The sequence below is a fragment of the Panthera tigris genome, chromosome E1 (genome assembly GCF_018350195.1).
Source record: "Panthera tigris isolate Pti1 chromosome E1, P.tigris_Pti1_mat1.1, whole genome shotgun sequence".
NCBI classification, from domain to species: domain Eukaryota; kingdom Metazoa; phylum Chordata; class Mammalia; order Carnivora; family Felidae; genus Panthera; species Panthera tigris.
Genome location: NC_056673.1, coordinates 58,051,692 through 58,067,853, shown reverse-complemented (window position 1 = coordinate 58,067,853; position 16,162 = coordinate 58,051,692). Strand labels below are relative to the sequence as shown.

At 63.1% G+C, this 16,162-nt stretch overlaps 1 protein-coding gene across 10 annotated transcripts in view; it reads left to right on the top strand.

The window, feature by feature from the left end:
- Window positions 1-16,162, top strand: part of RBFOX3 (RNA binding fox-1 homolog 3) — a 458,111-nt gene that overhangs the window by 422,890 nt on the left and 19,059 nt on the right. For all 10 annotated transcript variants that reach the window (XM_042967866.1, XM_042967870.1, XM_042967867.1 and 7 more), the window contains one exon: window positions 15,060-15,314. In XM_042967866.1, the coding sequence (XP_042823800.1) occupies window positions 15,060-15,314 (255 nt within the window). The remainder of the gene's footprint in view (window positions 1-15,059; window positions 15,315-16,162) is intronic.

The window sequence follows — 16,162 nt, the reverse complement described above, 5'->3', positions numbered from 1 at the left end:
GGGCAGGAGGGTGAGAATCTGCATTCGTAACTGCTCCAGGCCACGCGACGCTGCTGGTCTGCTGACGTCACTTCCAGGACCTCCCCGTGTCCAGCCGCAAAGAGCCACATAACCTGCCGTGTGTGGCCACACGTGACCAGGCACGAGCCCCCACGGGTTCTGTCCCCACCACATCCCCCCTCCCGGAGACACTGCACCGACCCCCAACTCCCACACGTCGCCATGGAAGAAGGGTCGCGATGCGAATTACCCCAACCGCGGATGAACCGCAACCCTCAAATCAGACCCCCGGCGTGTGTTTGACTGCGGGGCGTATTATGTAATCTTTGTTGCCAGGAAATTTACCTTCCTAATTACATTTTGCCAATTTTCATTTGAGTCTGCCTTCCCCGAGCTCACAGAAGCTAGGAGAAGGGCACGTGGGAGGGCGAGGGGGGTGTCTAGGACCCGAGGCCACTGGGCACAGACCCTGGGCTACACCCAAGGAAGGGTCTTGCCCACCACCCCCTCCCAGCCACCCACCCACCCTCCATCCACACCCCCACCTGCCCACCTCATGTCTGGGCCACCGTGCTGAATATCCTGTTCCACTTGCTAGATGAAGACCACGGGCCATTAATAATGCTAATATCGCTTAATGAATATGCAGGGAACAGGCACAGGGATGCCGCTGTGGATGCAGAGGGCTGTCTCTAGGGGCGCAGAGCCAGATGCCCCCGCACTGTCGAGGGGAGTGGCCCGGGGACCGCTCGCAGACACTTGTTAATGTGTTCTCGGTGGGGGGGGGCGGGGGAGGTTGTCGGTGGTCCTCCTTCTGGGGGTCACCTTGTCAGCTGTCCTATAGGTTTGTCTTCTCAGGCCCCAGCAGGGAGCTTTGGCCCAGACAGTGTTCTCTCCACCCCACTGAGTAGGAGCCTGGTGTCCGCTGAGAGTGGAGATCACGGGGTTAGGCTTGGAAGGCTTCCCAGAGGAGGTGTTTGAGCGCTCGGAGGACAGGGGTGTAGGGTGCTCACCCACTGTTCTCACCAGTGAAACGGGGAGGAACAGCGGACACGGCACCTTCTTGGGGCCTGCACACCACCTTCTAGTAGCTGTTTTTGTCCCTACACCTGTGCAGTCTGAAGAGGGTCCCTGTGCCCAGAAGGCTTTGCTCTCCCAGTGCCTGGTGGGGGCGGAAGGGGGAGGCTCCGCGAAGGTGACGGACGGTACCCCCCAGTTCTGCCGCCAGCAGCCCTGGCATGCCTGGCGATCTGGCCTCCTGCACGGTCTCCTGTAGACCGAGAGACCCCCCACCTGTCCCCACGGGGGAGCGCCCAGCGCCTGCAGATGGTTCTTCGGGGCGCATGCCCGCACACGTACACACACAAAGCTGCGGGCTCAGAGCACAGCAGAGCCCCGGGGGCGTGCGTGAAGTCGGGTAAGGACCACTGCTCGCTGGGGGCAGTCTCTCAGCTCCCTGGCCGACACCCGCGGCAGTGCTCAGGCCCCCACTGCCTGCCCTCCCACGGAGACCCCACCTGGGCTTGGTGCCCGAGGCAGACCCCAGCCTGGGCCGTCCCTGCCCAGCCCAGCAGCCCCGAGGTCTGCACAGACCCAGGAGTTGGGACCGGTGGGTGGTGTTTCCTTCTGACTTGATGGACAATCCGGGGTGAACCTGCTTCCCAGCAACCCCCCCACCCCCACCCACCTCTCGCTCTCTGCTTTCCAGGCCCCAGCCTGGTGGAGGTGTAGCTGAGGGGAGAAGGGATTTACGGAGCCACATTATTTATGATTTGTATGCAGTGGGCTTGGAGGGAATTACGGCTTAATCGCGCGAAAATCCGTCCCCTCGCCTGGGGCTTTTCCGCCGAGCGGGTTGGGGCTGAGTCTGGGCTGAGTGGCTTTGGGCTTTGGCCGCGTGGCCAGCTCCGTTCCAGGGGGTGGAGGTGTGGCACCTCTTGGCCCCATCAGGGGTCCATCAGGACCAGAGGTTCTCAGCTTCTTGTTCTTGGAACCCCTGAAGGTCTGGTGAGGCACTAGGACCCCTTGTCACAAGATGGTCTTACACGCCTACAGCACGCGGGTTTACAAGGAAAACTCTTCGTTGAAATACACCTAGCAAAAGAGAGAAAACCGTGACGCCTTCTCCGCGGCCTCCTTTCTGCCGCGTCAAATAAGCAGGCCCAGGGCCGCGTGTGCTTGGGGTGAGCACAGGGATCACCACTGGCGTGTCTGCGGCACACCGGGAAGGACCTGCGGTTTCTGCTGGTGGCGGCCAGGTTCTCGGGCGGTGCTCACGGCCTGGGCCTGCAGCCCCGTTTGCGGGTGGGGCAGTGCCCGCGGCTCAGCGGGGAGACGGGAGGCTGGTGGGGTACTTTTCTGTCCGCGAGAGCAGGTGCCCCGGACAGCACGCGCGGGCCGCGCCCGGCACACTCACAGGGCACACGGAGCCTGCACTGAGCGCACACACGCGGCAAGGGGCACGCGGGGCACCCTCGGAGCTGCTTTGCAGACGCCAGGCCGGCCCGGCCGCGTCCTGCTCCGGCACCGCGTTCGCTCTGGCCGCCACCGCCAGCTTTCATGGCGAACGCGCAGAAACCGGGCCGTGGCGGGGAGACTAGAACAAGCGTCTCCAGGCCTCCCAGCCTCGGAGGCAGGGTGCCCGGGACGCCTCGGGGGCTGGGGGGCACCGGCGCTCGTGCTGAGGGCTCATCGGGAATCCAGGCTGGGCCCCCACGTAAGCCTCACGTGTTCTGTGTGGTTGGGGGTAGGGCTCCTCACTCAGACCTCGCAGGTTACGGGGTGACCTGGCCCCATCGCCCACCTGCAGCCTCCAAAGCGCCAATGAGGCAGAGGCTTGAGGCCCTACTGGGAAATGAGGGGCTGTGGACACAGGAGGAGGAGACACAGATGGAGGGGGGGAGACCCGTGATTCTGGTGGAGTGGAGGGCAGGTGGAGGGGCCAGCAGGAACGCAGCGAGGCCCGCGCCGAGTCGCCCAGGGGCGTAGCCGGACTCCAGGTTGTAAACTTGCCAGTGCGTCAGGGTCCTGCCCATCTGTGGGGGCTCTGCCTGCCTTTCCCCTGAAGTCTCTCCCGGTCCCGGGGGCGGGAGCAGACACACGGTGCTCCCTGTGCGTTCTGGGGCATCGGGGCAGCCTGGGCACCAGACCCCTCGCGGAGAAGGAAGGAGGAAAGGAGGAGAGGCCGCCGAGAGCCAGCCTAACGGTCCCTGAATGCGATCACGTGGAGTATGATGTGCCATCCGACAGCCCTAATTAACAAACGACGTGAAAGCAGTTGCCAGGGCACAGACGGGTTGGATGGAGCGGTGGGGGCAGCGGTCGCTCAGGTGGATTCGTGCCCCCAGTCTCCCACCCAGCAAGCAGCGCTGCCCTCCCTTCTCCTTGGCCCGCCGACCACTGGTCTCCCAGCAGCCCCTGCCCCAGCCCTGCGCAGAGCCCCGTCACGCGTAGCACCGTGTCCCTGGCCCTCCCACACCTCCTCTTGCTCAGACCAGGGAGGTGAATCGGGAGCCCGACCGGGGCGGCCCCCTCTCCCGCCCCAGGGTCTCTGGAGTCGTCCCCGCAAGCCCCGCGTTCAGACGCTTCTTGCTGGTAGCTTTATACCACGGAAACCGTAGACGCCACAGAACAGGGCTCCCCCCCCACACACACACCCACCACAGAGCCACTTGCTGAGACCGAGGTAGGGACGGGAGGGCCCGGGGCTGAGCCCTCTGAGCACCAGAGGGAAGCGTCCAGCCCAGAGGTGGGCTCTCAGGAGGGCCTCAGGAAACCCTGGCCGGCGGCTCGGTTAGGACGGTGTCTGCGAAGCAGGATCAGCGAGCGGCAGAACAGGCCTCCCGAGTCTTGGGACGGGGAACGAGCACCACGGGCCTTCGACCCTCTTCCAGGCAGTGGGTGGAGGGCACACCCCCTTCTGCTCCTACTCAGACGACAGTCCGTGCCGGTCCGGCAGCATCCAGTGGCTCCGAGTCAGCCGGGCCTGGGCCCGGATCCCAGCTCTGCCACGTGCTGGCTGTGTGCACGCGGGCAGGCAACTTCTGGAGGAGGCCAGCTCACAGGTCGTCTGACCATCACACGAAATAGCACGTTGTTACTCCTGAGCCCAGTGCCGGGCTCTCGAAAACCCTCGACCAGTGGCTGTCACTCCCACAATACTGAGCATTTACTGAGCACTTGCTGTGTGCCTGAACTGTGTCAGAGGCTCACTTCCTCGTGAAGATCTTTGGCCCTCAGGGCTCTCCTGGTCTGGAGCTCCACACCCTCCCCCAACCCCTACTGCGGAGATTCTAGAATGTTCTAGAATAGAATTCTAGAATGTTCTAGAATAGAATTCTAGAATGTTCTAGAATAGAATTCTAGAATGCTAAGGCATCACCCTGCCCATCTGGGTTGCCTGTTCTGTGGTAGCAGCCCAGCTGTGCCCTGAGGCATGCCCCAGCATGTCCTGCTTAGACAACCCTCACCCTGAAGTCTCTGGCCTTAAGGTGCTCACCAGCAAGGACTCCCCACCACTGCCTCCCACCGCACACCTCTGGAAAAGCATTTTGAACTTGGGGAGGGAGGCATGAGCGTGTCCAGGAGCGAAGCCTCTGCTGTGAATCTGCTGGATGGGGTGCAAGGGGCCCCGGTGGGGTCTCGGCAGGAGATGGGGGCTGGGCCTGCCCCCCGGGGCTCCCAGGCTCACCCTCTCACTGCTAGGACCCGGCTTTCCCGGGGTGCCTGGGCTGGCTGGAGTGCCTCTGTTCCCGCCTGGCAAGGATGCTCTCCTGCCAGTGCCTGAGCCCCAAAAGTTGGGGTCAGAAGCCCGTGAGCCATGAAGATGGCCTGTTTTGGGCTAAGGATGCAACTGAGTCAGAGGGCAGGAACCTGCGAGGGAGAAAGCCGTGTGCTGCGGCTGTCCACCCCCTTGGCCCCCGTGCCAGTGACCCCGGCTGAATCCTGGAGCAGCCCCTTCTTTCTCCCTGGGATCGCTGTTGGGACTGTTTATTTCCATTTCTGTGCCCCCCGCCGTGTGCGTGGGGAGCCCCTCTGTGAGTCACCAGCCGCCTCCGGGCCAGGCCCCTGCTCTCAGTTGGCGGCCCAGGATGGGAAGGTTAACCTGAGCCAACCGCCATGGAGACGCTAATTGGTTGCCCCTGAAAATCACATCATGCATTTCAAATTTAGCCAATGCCCAGGGGGCCTCCACAGGGGTGTCTGCTCCCGGAGACGGCCCGTGCTCACTGGTGCGCCCCAGGCACCCAGAACCTGGCAGCCGGTGGGTCCTCGTACGTATCCGGCAGTGGTGTTCCTGCTCTCCGTAGCTCACCCTCCCGCCCCGCCTGCACTCACCACCTCCCCGCTGCCGACTTCCTCCTCAGCCGAGCGGGTAGAACATCCTCCAAGGCCCCTTTCTGAGATCCCGGTTGTCTGGAGGCAGGGCCGGGCTCCACCATCCTTGGAAATATCCAGAAAAGCAGATAGTCCTGCCCAGCGCTCTTTGGATCACAGCAGGACGTCTCTGCCAGAACCAAGCATCATGGTGGCATGAATGCTAAAAGAGTCCTGACGCCGGGACGAGAGTCAGTGGGCACCTGTCCCCTTGACATCATCCTGCCCCCGGCTTCGTCCCCGTCCCTTCCCATACTTTCGTCGTCTTTTTCCCCAAAACTTCACTTTCCCGTGATTGGCACGTTAAGAAAACAGGAAGGTCCCCTCCGAGAAGACAACGAAATGTGTTAGTGATTTTCCTCTATGCCCCGAGGGACGCTCTTCTCCACCCCTTTCCTGTCTGTCACCCTGAGCGTCCGGATGCTTTCCCACGGTTCATGGCGTTGTCCCAAGTGGTCCCCTTGCTCCGTGACGCTCCCTCCCGTGGCCCCCATACCAGACCGCCCTGCACCTGGGAAAGGGAAGGTGCTGTAGCCGTGGCGACAGTCCAGGACGCCGGCCTGGGTTCAGGCACGGCTGCAGGTGTAGCCATGTGGATTCTCCGCTCCTGGGAGCGTGAGTCCGTGGACTGCAGGGGTGCAGGCCCCGAGGCCGAGCCGGGTGCTGGGTGGAAGTTTCCAGAAGGCAGGTTTCAGCTCAGTGCGTGGAGGAGCTTTCTGGCAGAGCTGTTCCCAGACCGAAGGAGCCTTCGCGTTGGTAGCGAGCAGAACCCAGTGGGGGCGCCTGGCAGGGAGGCAGGGACGGGAGAGTCCCAGTCTGCCCGGCGGGCAGGTTGGGTGTCGCCCGCGGTCGGAGATGGGGCCACCACCTCACGTGTGCGTGCCTGGGTTGGGGGCCAGGGGGCAGGGGACACAGGGCCATCCCACCTCCAGGCTGGGAGGTCAGAGCCGTGAGGTCCCCTGGCTCAGTTGTCACTGAAGGCCCCTGGGACTTGGGTGCTACTTCCTGCCTCCCAGAGGCCAGCCCCAGCCTGACTCTTCTCCTCTCTCAGGGGAGCTGGGGGACGGGCCAGGAGTGCTCACAAAGGGCTCTCTGGACAGGTGTCCTCTGGAAACCGGCCCTCCTGTTTTCCTGGCCCTGGGAATCGTCCCATGCTGTGTGCCTCTGGATGAGCAGGCTGTGGCCGGGGCTTGGGAAGTTGACGTCTGTCTGCCCCGTTGTGGTTCCAGCCACGGGGAGCATGTGCAGAGACATCTCCAAGACCCGGTCCCCTGCCCGCTTCCCCGCTGGCCTCTGCCACGTCCACCTCCACACTGCGAGTGCCCCAGACCTCCTGCTCGCTCGTCACGTGGCCTGTGGCCGCAGGGTCCCCTCTATGAAACATAGCTTGTGACCGCCAACTCTTAGGTCACCAGGAAGTCACTGAGTTTGCAGGGCCCCAAGGGCAGGCCCGGCTCACCACCGGGATGTGCCCTGGTGCCAGGCAGGCAGTGGAGCTCAGCAGACGCTGGTGACCTGGGGACATATGGGTGTGCGCGGCACGGCTGTGAGGGTGGGGGTCCGACACCTGACGGGCAGGGGGCCGTGGTACAGGGTGGGGTGGGCACGTTACGCCCTAATAGTTTGGTCCACGCCAGGGCCATTCTGCCATTCTGCCTCGCCCCCTCCTCCGCCCTGTCTGGGAGCCAGCTTTGCCCAGGGGTGGAGAAATGGCTCATTGCCCAGCCTGTGCCGCCAGTCTCCCGGCCGCAGCCTGGCCTGCGGGCCCGGGGCCTGCGGCGCCCTCCTTCCTGGGGTGAGGAGTCCAAGAGGCAATTAGCCTGATTGTCCTGGAGGGACTGTGAGCGGAGGAGCCAGAGGGACTGCAGAGAGAAGGTCCGGGGGGCGGGGAGGGGGGCGCCATTGGCTGCCACTGACCCCTTCCCCTTCCCCCAACGACCCTGCTCCCCAAGCATCCCACCAGTCCGTCCGTTGACACGCACGGGGACCTTCACCCCAGCAGGACGGGAACACACAGGCCGGGGGACCTGGGAAGTCAGGCTGGGGCGGAGGATGCTTTGGGCCAGTGGGATGGGCAGAGATACCTGGGGGGACCTTAGCTCTGGCTCCTAAAGATGAAGGATCCTCCCTCCCAGCCCCTGCCTCCAGGCAGACAGGACGCCGTCCTCTTCCACAGACCAAGAGGTAAGGCTGAGCCTGCTGTCGCTTAGCAGCTGAGGATCCTGGTGCCACGGGCAGCCCCTCGGGGAGCAGGGGCCAAGACCAGGCAGTTCAGCTGCGAGGCGTCCTCGAGAGGACCCGCCTCCCTGTAGACACGCCCGCCTGGTCCTTCAGCAGGGTGAGTCCACATCCTGGACTAGCACGTCCTCAGGATCCAGGAGGGAGTAGCTGGTTCCCTCCCTCGCCGCGGGGAAATTCCACGTGAGACTGTTTCCAGCAGTGTCGGGAGGGTGGACAGAGGGGGAGTGCCGGGGAGCACGCAGGACCCCAGCGCCGACGGTGACCGAGCCGCCGCCACCTCGGGAGGGGGTGAGGGGGGAGCAGCCAGTGGACCCGAGGAGGAGGGAGGGTCACCCTCCAGGGGAGGTCCAGGCCCCCAGGTCACAGCCAGCCCGAGACAGCCCCCCGGGGAGGGAGCCAGGGACTAAATACCCTGGACGCGCTCTCCTCTGGGCGGACACCAGAGGGCACAGGTGCAGCCCACGTTGTCACCTCTCGGGCGAGGGGAGAGCCAGGCTGGCTGGACAGATGGCGGACCCGAGGTGAAGTCACTCACAGAGCCCCGGCCCCACCCTCAAGGCCAGCCACACGGGACATCTGCTCCCCTCGGCTCCCCTTTGCCAGATGCAGGAACATCGATCTTTCTGGAACTTCTCACCTTCCATCCAGCCTCTGGTAGTGTCTTCTGGGCGTGGCTGGCTCCTGCTGGGCCAGAAGCTCCTCGCGGACACGGCCTGCACCTCGTTCCCGTTCAAACGCAGGCTCGGAGGAGGGGCTCCGTAAAGCTGCTCGGGCCGCACTTGGCTCTGGCTTTGCAGACGGTCATGCTCGGGACCGCTTCTCTGCCGGGACGTGGGCCCCAGGGCAGCCCTGGCGGCCACCCCGCGGTGGGTGAGGGAGTCGGTGGTGCTGTGCGGGCGTCTTAACAGCCAGCTCTCCGGGGACAGACGCAGCCCTGAAGGGTGGCACTTGCCAGTTCGTGGGGTGTGGATACTCCCGCCCTGGCCGATCTCACGCTGCCAAGGCGAGGTGACCAAACGTGGAGTCGGAAAACGATGTTCCGGGTCGGCACTCGTGCCCTCGTGAGCCGGCAGGAGCTGGAAGGGGCAGGTTCCAGCCCAGCACCGGGCAGGCCACCACCCTCCGCCTGCAGACTCGCCTCGGGCCGTCCCCCCCTCGCATCTGGAGTGAGCACACGTGCAGCGGAGGGTATGGGACGGGAGGACTCTGTGTGCTCACCTGCTCCGGGACCCCCGGCGGGTGCCCTGGTCTCTGCCTCCGTGCCTCCACTCCCTCTCTGTAAAAGTGGCGATCGAAATACCCACCCCGCAGAATTGAGAACGTGAGATGCGGAGCGCGGCCCAGGCTGTCCCCCGCCCCGCCCCCCACACTTTCTCACGGAGCCCGGCCCCCAGGCTTGTTGTGGGGACTCCGTGCAGTGGCACTGGGGACACACTTAGCTCTGTTGGTGACCGCTGTCACGACACGTTCACTCGTCCGCGAGGTGCGCCTCTGTCACAGTCCTACTGTGTGTCCTCACGCTCTGGGTGCAGGAGATGATTCGGCAACAGGTGAGGTCTGCCCGGAGACGACGTCCTGGGGCGGGAGGCAGACGGTGCATGGTGGCCGCGTCGGGACTCTGAGACAGAGAAGGGCAAAGCCAGGTCAGGGGATGGGGAGTGCAAAGCGGGGGCTTCCCTGAGAACGTGACCCTGAAGGAGGGGAGACCTCTGTGGGGTGTGCGGGGAACGGCGTCCCTGCGGAAGGAACAGCCGGTGCAAATTCCTTGAGGCCAGAACTGGATGTTTAAGGGACAGCAGGGACCCTTGTGACCGGCAGAGAACAAGCGAGGACAGTGAAGCAGGACGTGAGGACCCAAGATTGGGGGGTCCGGGTCAGGCAGGGCCAACGGGCCACGTCGGAACTCTGGATTTCCAGGACGGACTGTAGGGGCGGGGGCGGAAGCAGGGAGACGGGAACGTCGTGGGGGCCGGACCCAGGTGGGAGCGGTGAGTTGGTCAAGGTGGTTGGGTTCTGGGCACGTGTTGAAGGTGCCGCCGACAGGACTTCCTGCTTGATCGTTTGCAGTGGACACAAAGGTGTCACCCCAGGTGTAGGGCTGAGCCCTGGCCTGTGGGCAGGGGTGTCTCCTGAGATGCGGAAGACCTCAAGAGGGGCAGTTTGATGGGGACCATGGGGAGGGGGAGGTCAAGCTCGACTCGTGCGTATGAGGCGTGCAGACCGCAGAATTGTGGGGAAGAGCCCGGGAATGAGATAGAACTTGGGGTTGGCCCACATACAGCTGCTATTTTAAAATTGAGACTGAGAACCTTGAGGTAGTGAAGAGAAGGTAGTGAAGAGCCACAGAAGAGAGGGTCCAAGGACTGGGCTTTGGGGGCCTCTAGCATCTACAGGTTGGGGAGAGGGGAGGAGACAGTAACGCAGATGTAGAAGGAACTTCCAACGAAGCCAGGGAACGAACAGAGTGTGGCTTGACCAGACCGAGAGAGGACAGTGTCTCTGGAGAGAGGAGCGGTCGGCACCTCCAGTGCTGCTGAGGGATGAGGCCCAGCGAGGCTTTCAGCATGGCAGACGTGGGAACCTTGACGAAGGTGGCTTCGGGAAACGGTGCCGGGAAAGCCAGTTGGGAGTGGGGCTGAGAAAGTGTGGGAGTAAAGGGACTGGGGGCCAGAGGTCCAGGCGGCTCACTCGAGAGACTCTGTGGGGAAGCAGTGAATCGGGGATGTAGGCTGACGAGGCTGCGGGGTCCGGGAGGTTCTCCCATTCCGGTCACAGGAGGGATTGCAGTGGGTCACCAGAACCGTGAGCACGTGTTGGTGAGAAGGGCTGGGCTCTAGGATATGAGGCAGGCAGGCCAACAGGTGAGTGTGGACGTTTATCGCCAAGAGCGAGGGTAGCGGAGAAGGGAGGGTTGAGGAGGGTGAGTTAACTGGTCACCCAGAGCTGAGCGACAGCTGAGTGGCAATGCCAGGCCTGCTTCTATCAGGAGTCAGTGAACTTAAGTGAATCGTTCAGGGTGGTCTTCTGTTTTTCTCCCACGGTGTGGGCCGTGGAGTACAGTGGGCAGAGCTGGATCTTACTGGTTTTATCAGGCTAACGTGATGACACGAGAGAGGGAAAGAGAGTGGGATAATAACTGTCCCGCTACTCATCCATTCACCTGTCCACCCATCCATCCATCCATCCATCCATCCATCTGTCCATCTTTCCACCCATCCATTCATACATTCATCCAGTCATCCATCCGTCTGTTCATCCATCCATCTGTCCATCCATCCATCCAGCTTTCCACCCATCCATTCATCTGTCCATCCATCCATCTGTCCGTTCATCCATCCATCCTTCCACCCATCCATTCATACATCCATCCAGTCATCCGTCCGTTCATCCATCCATCCATCCATCCATCCATCCATCCATCCATCCATCCTTCCACCCATCCATTCATACATCCATCCGTCTGTCCATCCATCCATCTGTCCATCCATCCATCCAGCTTTCCACCCATCCTTTCATACATCCATCCAGTCATCCAAGTGGCTGTCCATCCATCCATCTGTTCGTCCCTCCATCCATCTTTCCACCCATCCATTCATACATCCATCCAGTCATCCATCCATCTGTCCATTCACCCATCCATCCTTCCACCCATCCATCCATACATCCATCCGTCTGTCCATCCATCCATCTGTCCATCCATCCATCTTTCCACCCATCCATTCATACATCCATCCAGCCATCCATCTGTTCGTCCATCCATCCATCTGTTCGTCCATCCATCCATCTTTCCACCCATCCATTCATCTGTCCATCCATCTTTCCACCCATCCATTCATACATCCATCCAGTCATCCATCTGTCCATCCATCCATCTGTCCATCCATCTTTCCACCCATCCATTCATACATCCATCCAGTCATCCACCTGTCTGTCCATCATCCATCTGTCCGTCCATCCATCTGTCCGTCCATCCATCTTTCCACCCATCCATTCATCCACCCATCCTATCCTCTGTCCATCCATCCATCTTTCCATCCTTCTATCCACTCATCCATCTATTCACCTATCCATCTGTCCATTCATCTACCTGTTTGTCCGTTGGTCCGTCCATTCATCCCTGCATCCACCATCCCTCCATCCACCTATCCATCCATCCACCCGTCCACCCATCCGATGTGCATCGAGACTCTTCCGAGTGCGGTGAAGTGCTGTGCTGAGTGCAGGGACGCGGGAGCAGAGAATGAGTGAGTTGCTCTCGTGCTCTGGGAATTGCCAGTCCCCTGGGGAGCCAGACATGTTCACAGGCTGCTCTGAAATGCCGCCGGCTGAGACGAGCCCCCAGCCCAGCAGGAGGACTCTGCTCGGCTCATGCCTCAGAGCCAAGCCTCTCCTTGACTCTGGCCCCAGCAGAACAAGGAAGAAGGAAGAAAAAGAACGTGGTGACACTGGCCATGCTGCCCTCTGTGGGTCAGGTGTTGACACGCCCCCAGGGTGCACCTGGTACCCCCTGCCTTCCCATCAAGTGCGGCCCGAGGGCCCTCAGCCCAAGCTGCACATCAGCACCTCCTGGGCAAGTTTGGATGTAAATTGACTCAGACGCCCTGGGGAGGGGTCCATGCGTGGGGTGTGCAGCCAGGGTCATAGCCACTCGCTTGACCACAACCACCTCCAGCGCGGGTGTGGGGGAGACACAAGGCAGGGCTGGTGAGGATCTCCCCAAGACCCCCCGAGTCACAGTCACCAGCCTTTATGCTGCACTTCCTCTGTCCGGGCACCGTGACGACCTCTTGCAGGTTGCGGGAACTTGTCAAAGAGGATGGATGGTCACCCGGGGCCACCCAGGGGCTAAGAGGGAGCCCTGCCTGTGTAGCCCAGGCTCTGAACTCTGTCACTCAGCTGTAAAACCTCACCCCCCGCAGAGACACCCCCGCAAAGGGCCACAGTTGTGCGTGGAGGGGCAGAGGCATAGGTTTGAGGGCCGGGCAGCCTGCGCTGCCTTCCCAGCTCCTGCCGTGGCAGCCTGACCAGTCACTTAGCCCTTGTGCCTCAGTTTTATCGGCTGGGAAATGGGGAATGCTGTTCGCCTTGTGGGTTGGAGGGGGATTAAGTGAGTTAATGTCTGCAAAACAGAGAGCACCATGTTCTCAGACGTGCTGATTTATTGTCCTGTGCTAAATGGCCCAAATGCCACCTCCTGCCCACCCAGACGCCTCCGGACCCCGGCACTCAGTAACCACAAACATGCTGCCTGGTGTCCCGCCTTTGTGTCCAGCCCAGGGAGCCACTGCAGTGCGGGGCGGGGGAACGACGGGGCGTCTGCTGTCACTCAGTCCCGAGGGGACCCAGGGAAGAGGGCGCTGGGCAGAGGTGGGGCGGGGTGAGAAGGCACGGAGGGGAGAAGAGCCCCTCCTTCCCAGGCCTTGGAGGAGGTAGGGAAGCGGGGACACTGGGAAGATGTTAGTGAAGGTTCTGATCAAATATTTATCAGTTAATTGATCTCTGGAGGCTTCTGACAGTGCCCTCCCCCTTACCCTGGCCATCTCCTCTTCCTCCTGCCCCCTCCCGCTCCCCTCACCCCTTTCCCTGGCCTCCAACCCTCCCTGGCCTCCTCCAACCCTCCACCTCCCCTCACCTGACCCTTCCCCACCCTGAGCCCACCCCCTCCCCCGCCGGCACGTCTGCTCACAGCAGGCAGTGGGACCTCACGGGCTACTTTGGAGCGGTGAGGGGGGATGTCCAGCGAAGGGCGTGCACTCACACGGGCACGTGTGTGCATGCACACGCGTGTTCCCCTCCTGCTCTCTGGAACTCCGACGCTGCCCGGGCTTCAGTCTCTGCAGACAGAGGTGGGACCCGGCAGCTTTGCACAGGAGAAGGAGAAGGACAGGATTTTCGGCTCCTTAGGCCAGCGCTCAGCAGGGTCACCCCAGGAGTTAGGGGTAGTGGGCGCTGAGAAGGGAGGCTGGCACTGGGTGGGGGGTGCTGGCAGAGAGTGGGCCCCCAGCCCCCCACTAGCAGGGAGGTGGGCAGGTGGACAGGGCCCCGGCCAGAAGACAGAACACCCAGCCCAGGGCGTTTGCGCGTTCGTCAACACCCTCCTGAGGACAGGGCACCTCACGCTCAGTAATTGTCCGAATTTACCCCCGCTCTGGAATGCAGAGTCTGCACGGGCCGGGCTGCCCATCCCGCCTGCCTCTCCGCCACGGCCATGGGCCTGGCGCCCCCACAGTTATGGGTAAATGAGTATAACCTGATGAAGGAGGGGGCAGAGGAGCACCTATCTCATGCAGGGGGAGGGGTGGACAAGGAAACAAGCCTCGAAACCCGCCACGGTCAGTCGGCGTGACAGGGGCAACATGGGAGTGCACGGGGCTCCTCCCCAGGGAGACATCAGGAAAGCACCGTAAGTCTGTGCAGGGGTCCTTCCACATCGGCAGGCGGGATTCTCAGAGACGGCATTCTCTCCCCTGGGGACACCCTCAGAAGGCCAGAGAGTGTCTCGCCTGCTCAGAGGGGCTGCTGAAAGCCCGCCCTCCCCACCACCTCCCCTCTGACAGCCTGAGGACCCCAGTCCCTTCTCTGGGCCCCTTCCTCCCAGGGCCACATCAGGGGCTCCCACAAGTGCCCAGGTTGCAGCGGGAGGTCTGGGGTGAGGGCGAGACCTTGCACTGCTGATAAGATCCCAGGTGATGCTGCTGCGTCCAGGCTCCCCATTTGAAGACCCCTCTGCTCTGCCGGGATCCTGCCCAGGGCCTGGGGCAGCAGCCCTGCAAGGGTGGGGCGGGGTCTTCTGGAGATGTGCTCAGGGGTTGTCGTCGAGACAGAGCCAGAACCTTCCGTGCCCCACAGACCACACCTCACCATCAGGGCCATCAGGGGGGCCGTGTGGTGCGGACTCCGAGTTCTGTGGGATCAACTCTGATCACCTTCTGGGCAGAGGTTCTCCTTCACCTCCTTTACCAATGGGAAAATCAAGGCTGAAAGCCTTCATCGGGGAGGAGGGTGTGGGTGTGGCGCTGAGGGTGACGAGAGAGAGTTCTTGGCTTGTCTGGATCAGTGTCTCCTGGTGGGATGGCGTCACGAGAGGTCACCGCTGGCTGATGCTGGGTACAGGGTGCACGACGTCGCGTGGGGTCCTTTCCTACGGTTTCGTGTGACTTTAGTGGCCTCAGGTCTGACAACGACAAGTGTGTGCACGAGTGGTCTCGAGCCCTAAGCTCCCCAGACACCTGCCGCCCCGGCAGTCCCCTCTAATGGCTCAGATCTGGAGCCCCGTGTCGGGGAGTCCACCACCCAGGGGGCCTGGGCAATGCTGAGGGGCCACGGGAGCTTCTGGAACCCGCCCCCCTCCGCCCCCGTTCAGCCCGTGAACTCTCACAAGGAAGGTGGGCAGGGACGGGGCCCACCAACGGTCTAACCAGCCACTCTCTTTCCCCCCACAGGGCAATCAGGACGCCACGGCTCCGCCTGAAGCGATGGCCCAGCCCTACCCCCCCGCCCAGTACCCCCCTCCGCCACAGAACGGCATCCCCGCCGAGTACGCGCCACCCCCTCCGCACCCCACGCAGGAGTACTCGGGCCAGACCCCGGTCCCCCCGGAGCACGGCATGACCCTGTACACACCAGCACAGACCCACCCCGAGCAGCCGGGCCCCGAGGCCAGCACGCAGCCCATCGCTGGGGCCCAGACTGTGCCGGTAAGGGGGCCCCTGGAGCCTGGAGCCTCGGGGAAGGGGGGGGCACGCCCACCCAGAGGGGAGGCTCGGCAGGGCCGCGCGGGCCAGCAGGTCAGGGGCCGGGAGGGGCCTCGTGGTGGGGAGCCAGGTCCTTGCCCCCCGGGGAAGGGGCTTTCAGCCTCGGACACCGAGAGTCTCTGTCAACACCAAGGGCCAGGCACCGCGGGTGGGCAGTGACCCCGCAGCCGGCCGAGGCCCGGGCCCGGGTGTCTGCGCAGGCGGGGACGGGGCAGTGGGAGAGGAGGCCTGGGGCCCCTCGCGTGTCTCGGGTTGCGGGCACGGCGATCGTTTGTAATCGCTCGTAATGTACCCGCCCGGCTGCCCTCCAATCAGAGAGCCTTGATTATGTGGTCGTAATGCGGCTCCGAGGAGAAAGTGCTGAGCCGGCCGCTTCTCAGACATTCCCTGACAGCGAAGGATTGTGGCCGGGAGCGAGCGGCCGGCCTGGGGGGGTGGGTGTCCCACGAGGGCAGCCCCCTCCCGGGGACCAGCCTGAATGAACCCCGCCTGCTCCAGCCCTTCCCCGGCCCTCCCAAGTGCCTCCTCCAGGCGCCCGCCCCTGCCCGCCCCAGGGCGTTGGGGGCATCGGGCTGTCCCTGCTGGCTCCCTCCCAGCGCTGGCTGGCAGGGGTTGGGCAGGAGGCCAGCACGCCCTGTGCCACCCGGGAGGGGCACCGCCCTGGCAGCGTCCCGACGGGCGCCCCTGCCCTGCGCTCCCTCAGCCCTCCCCCTGCTCCGACCTGGCTGCCGGGGGTGTGGGGGCACCGTGTGGATCCAGATACTACCCACCTTCCCTGTGTGGGCGCACCT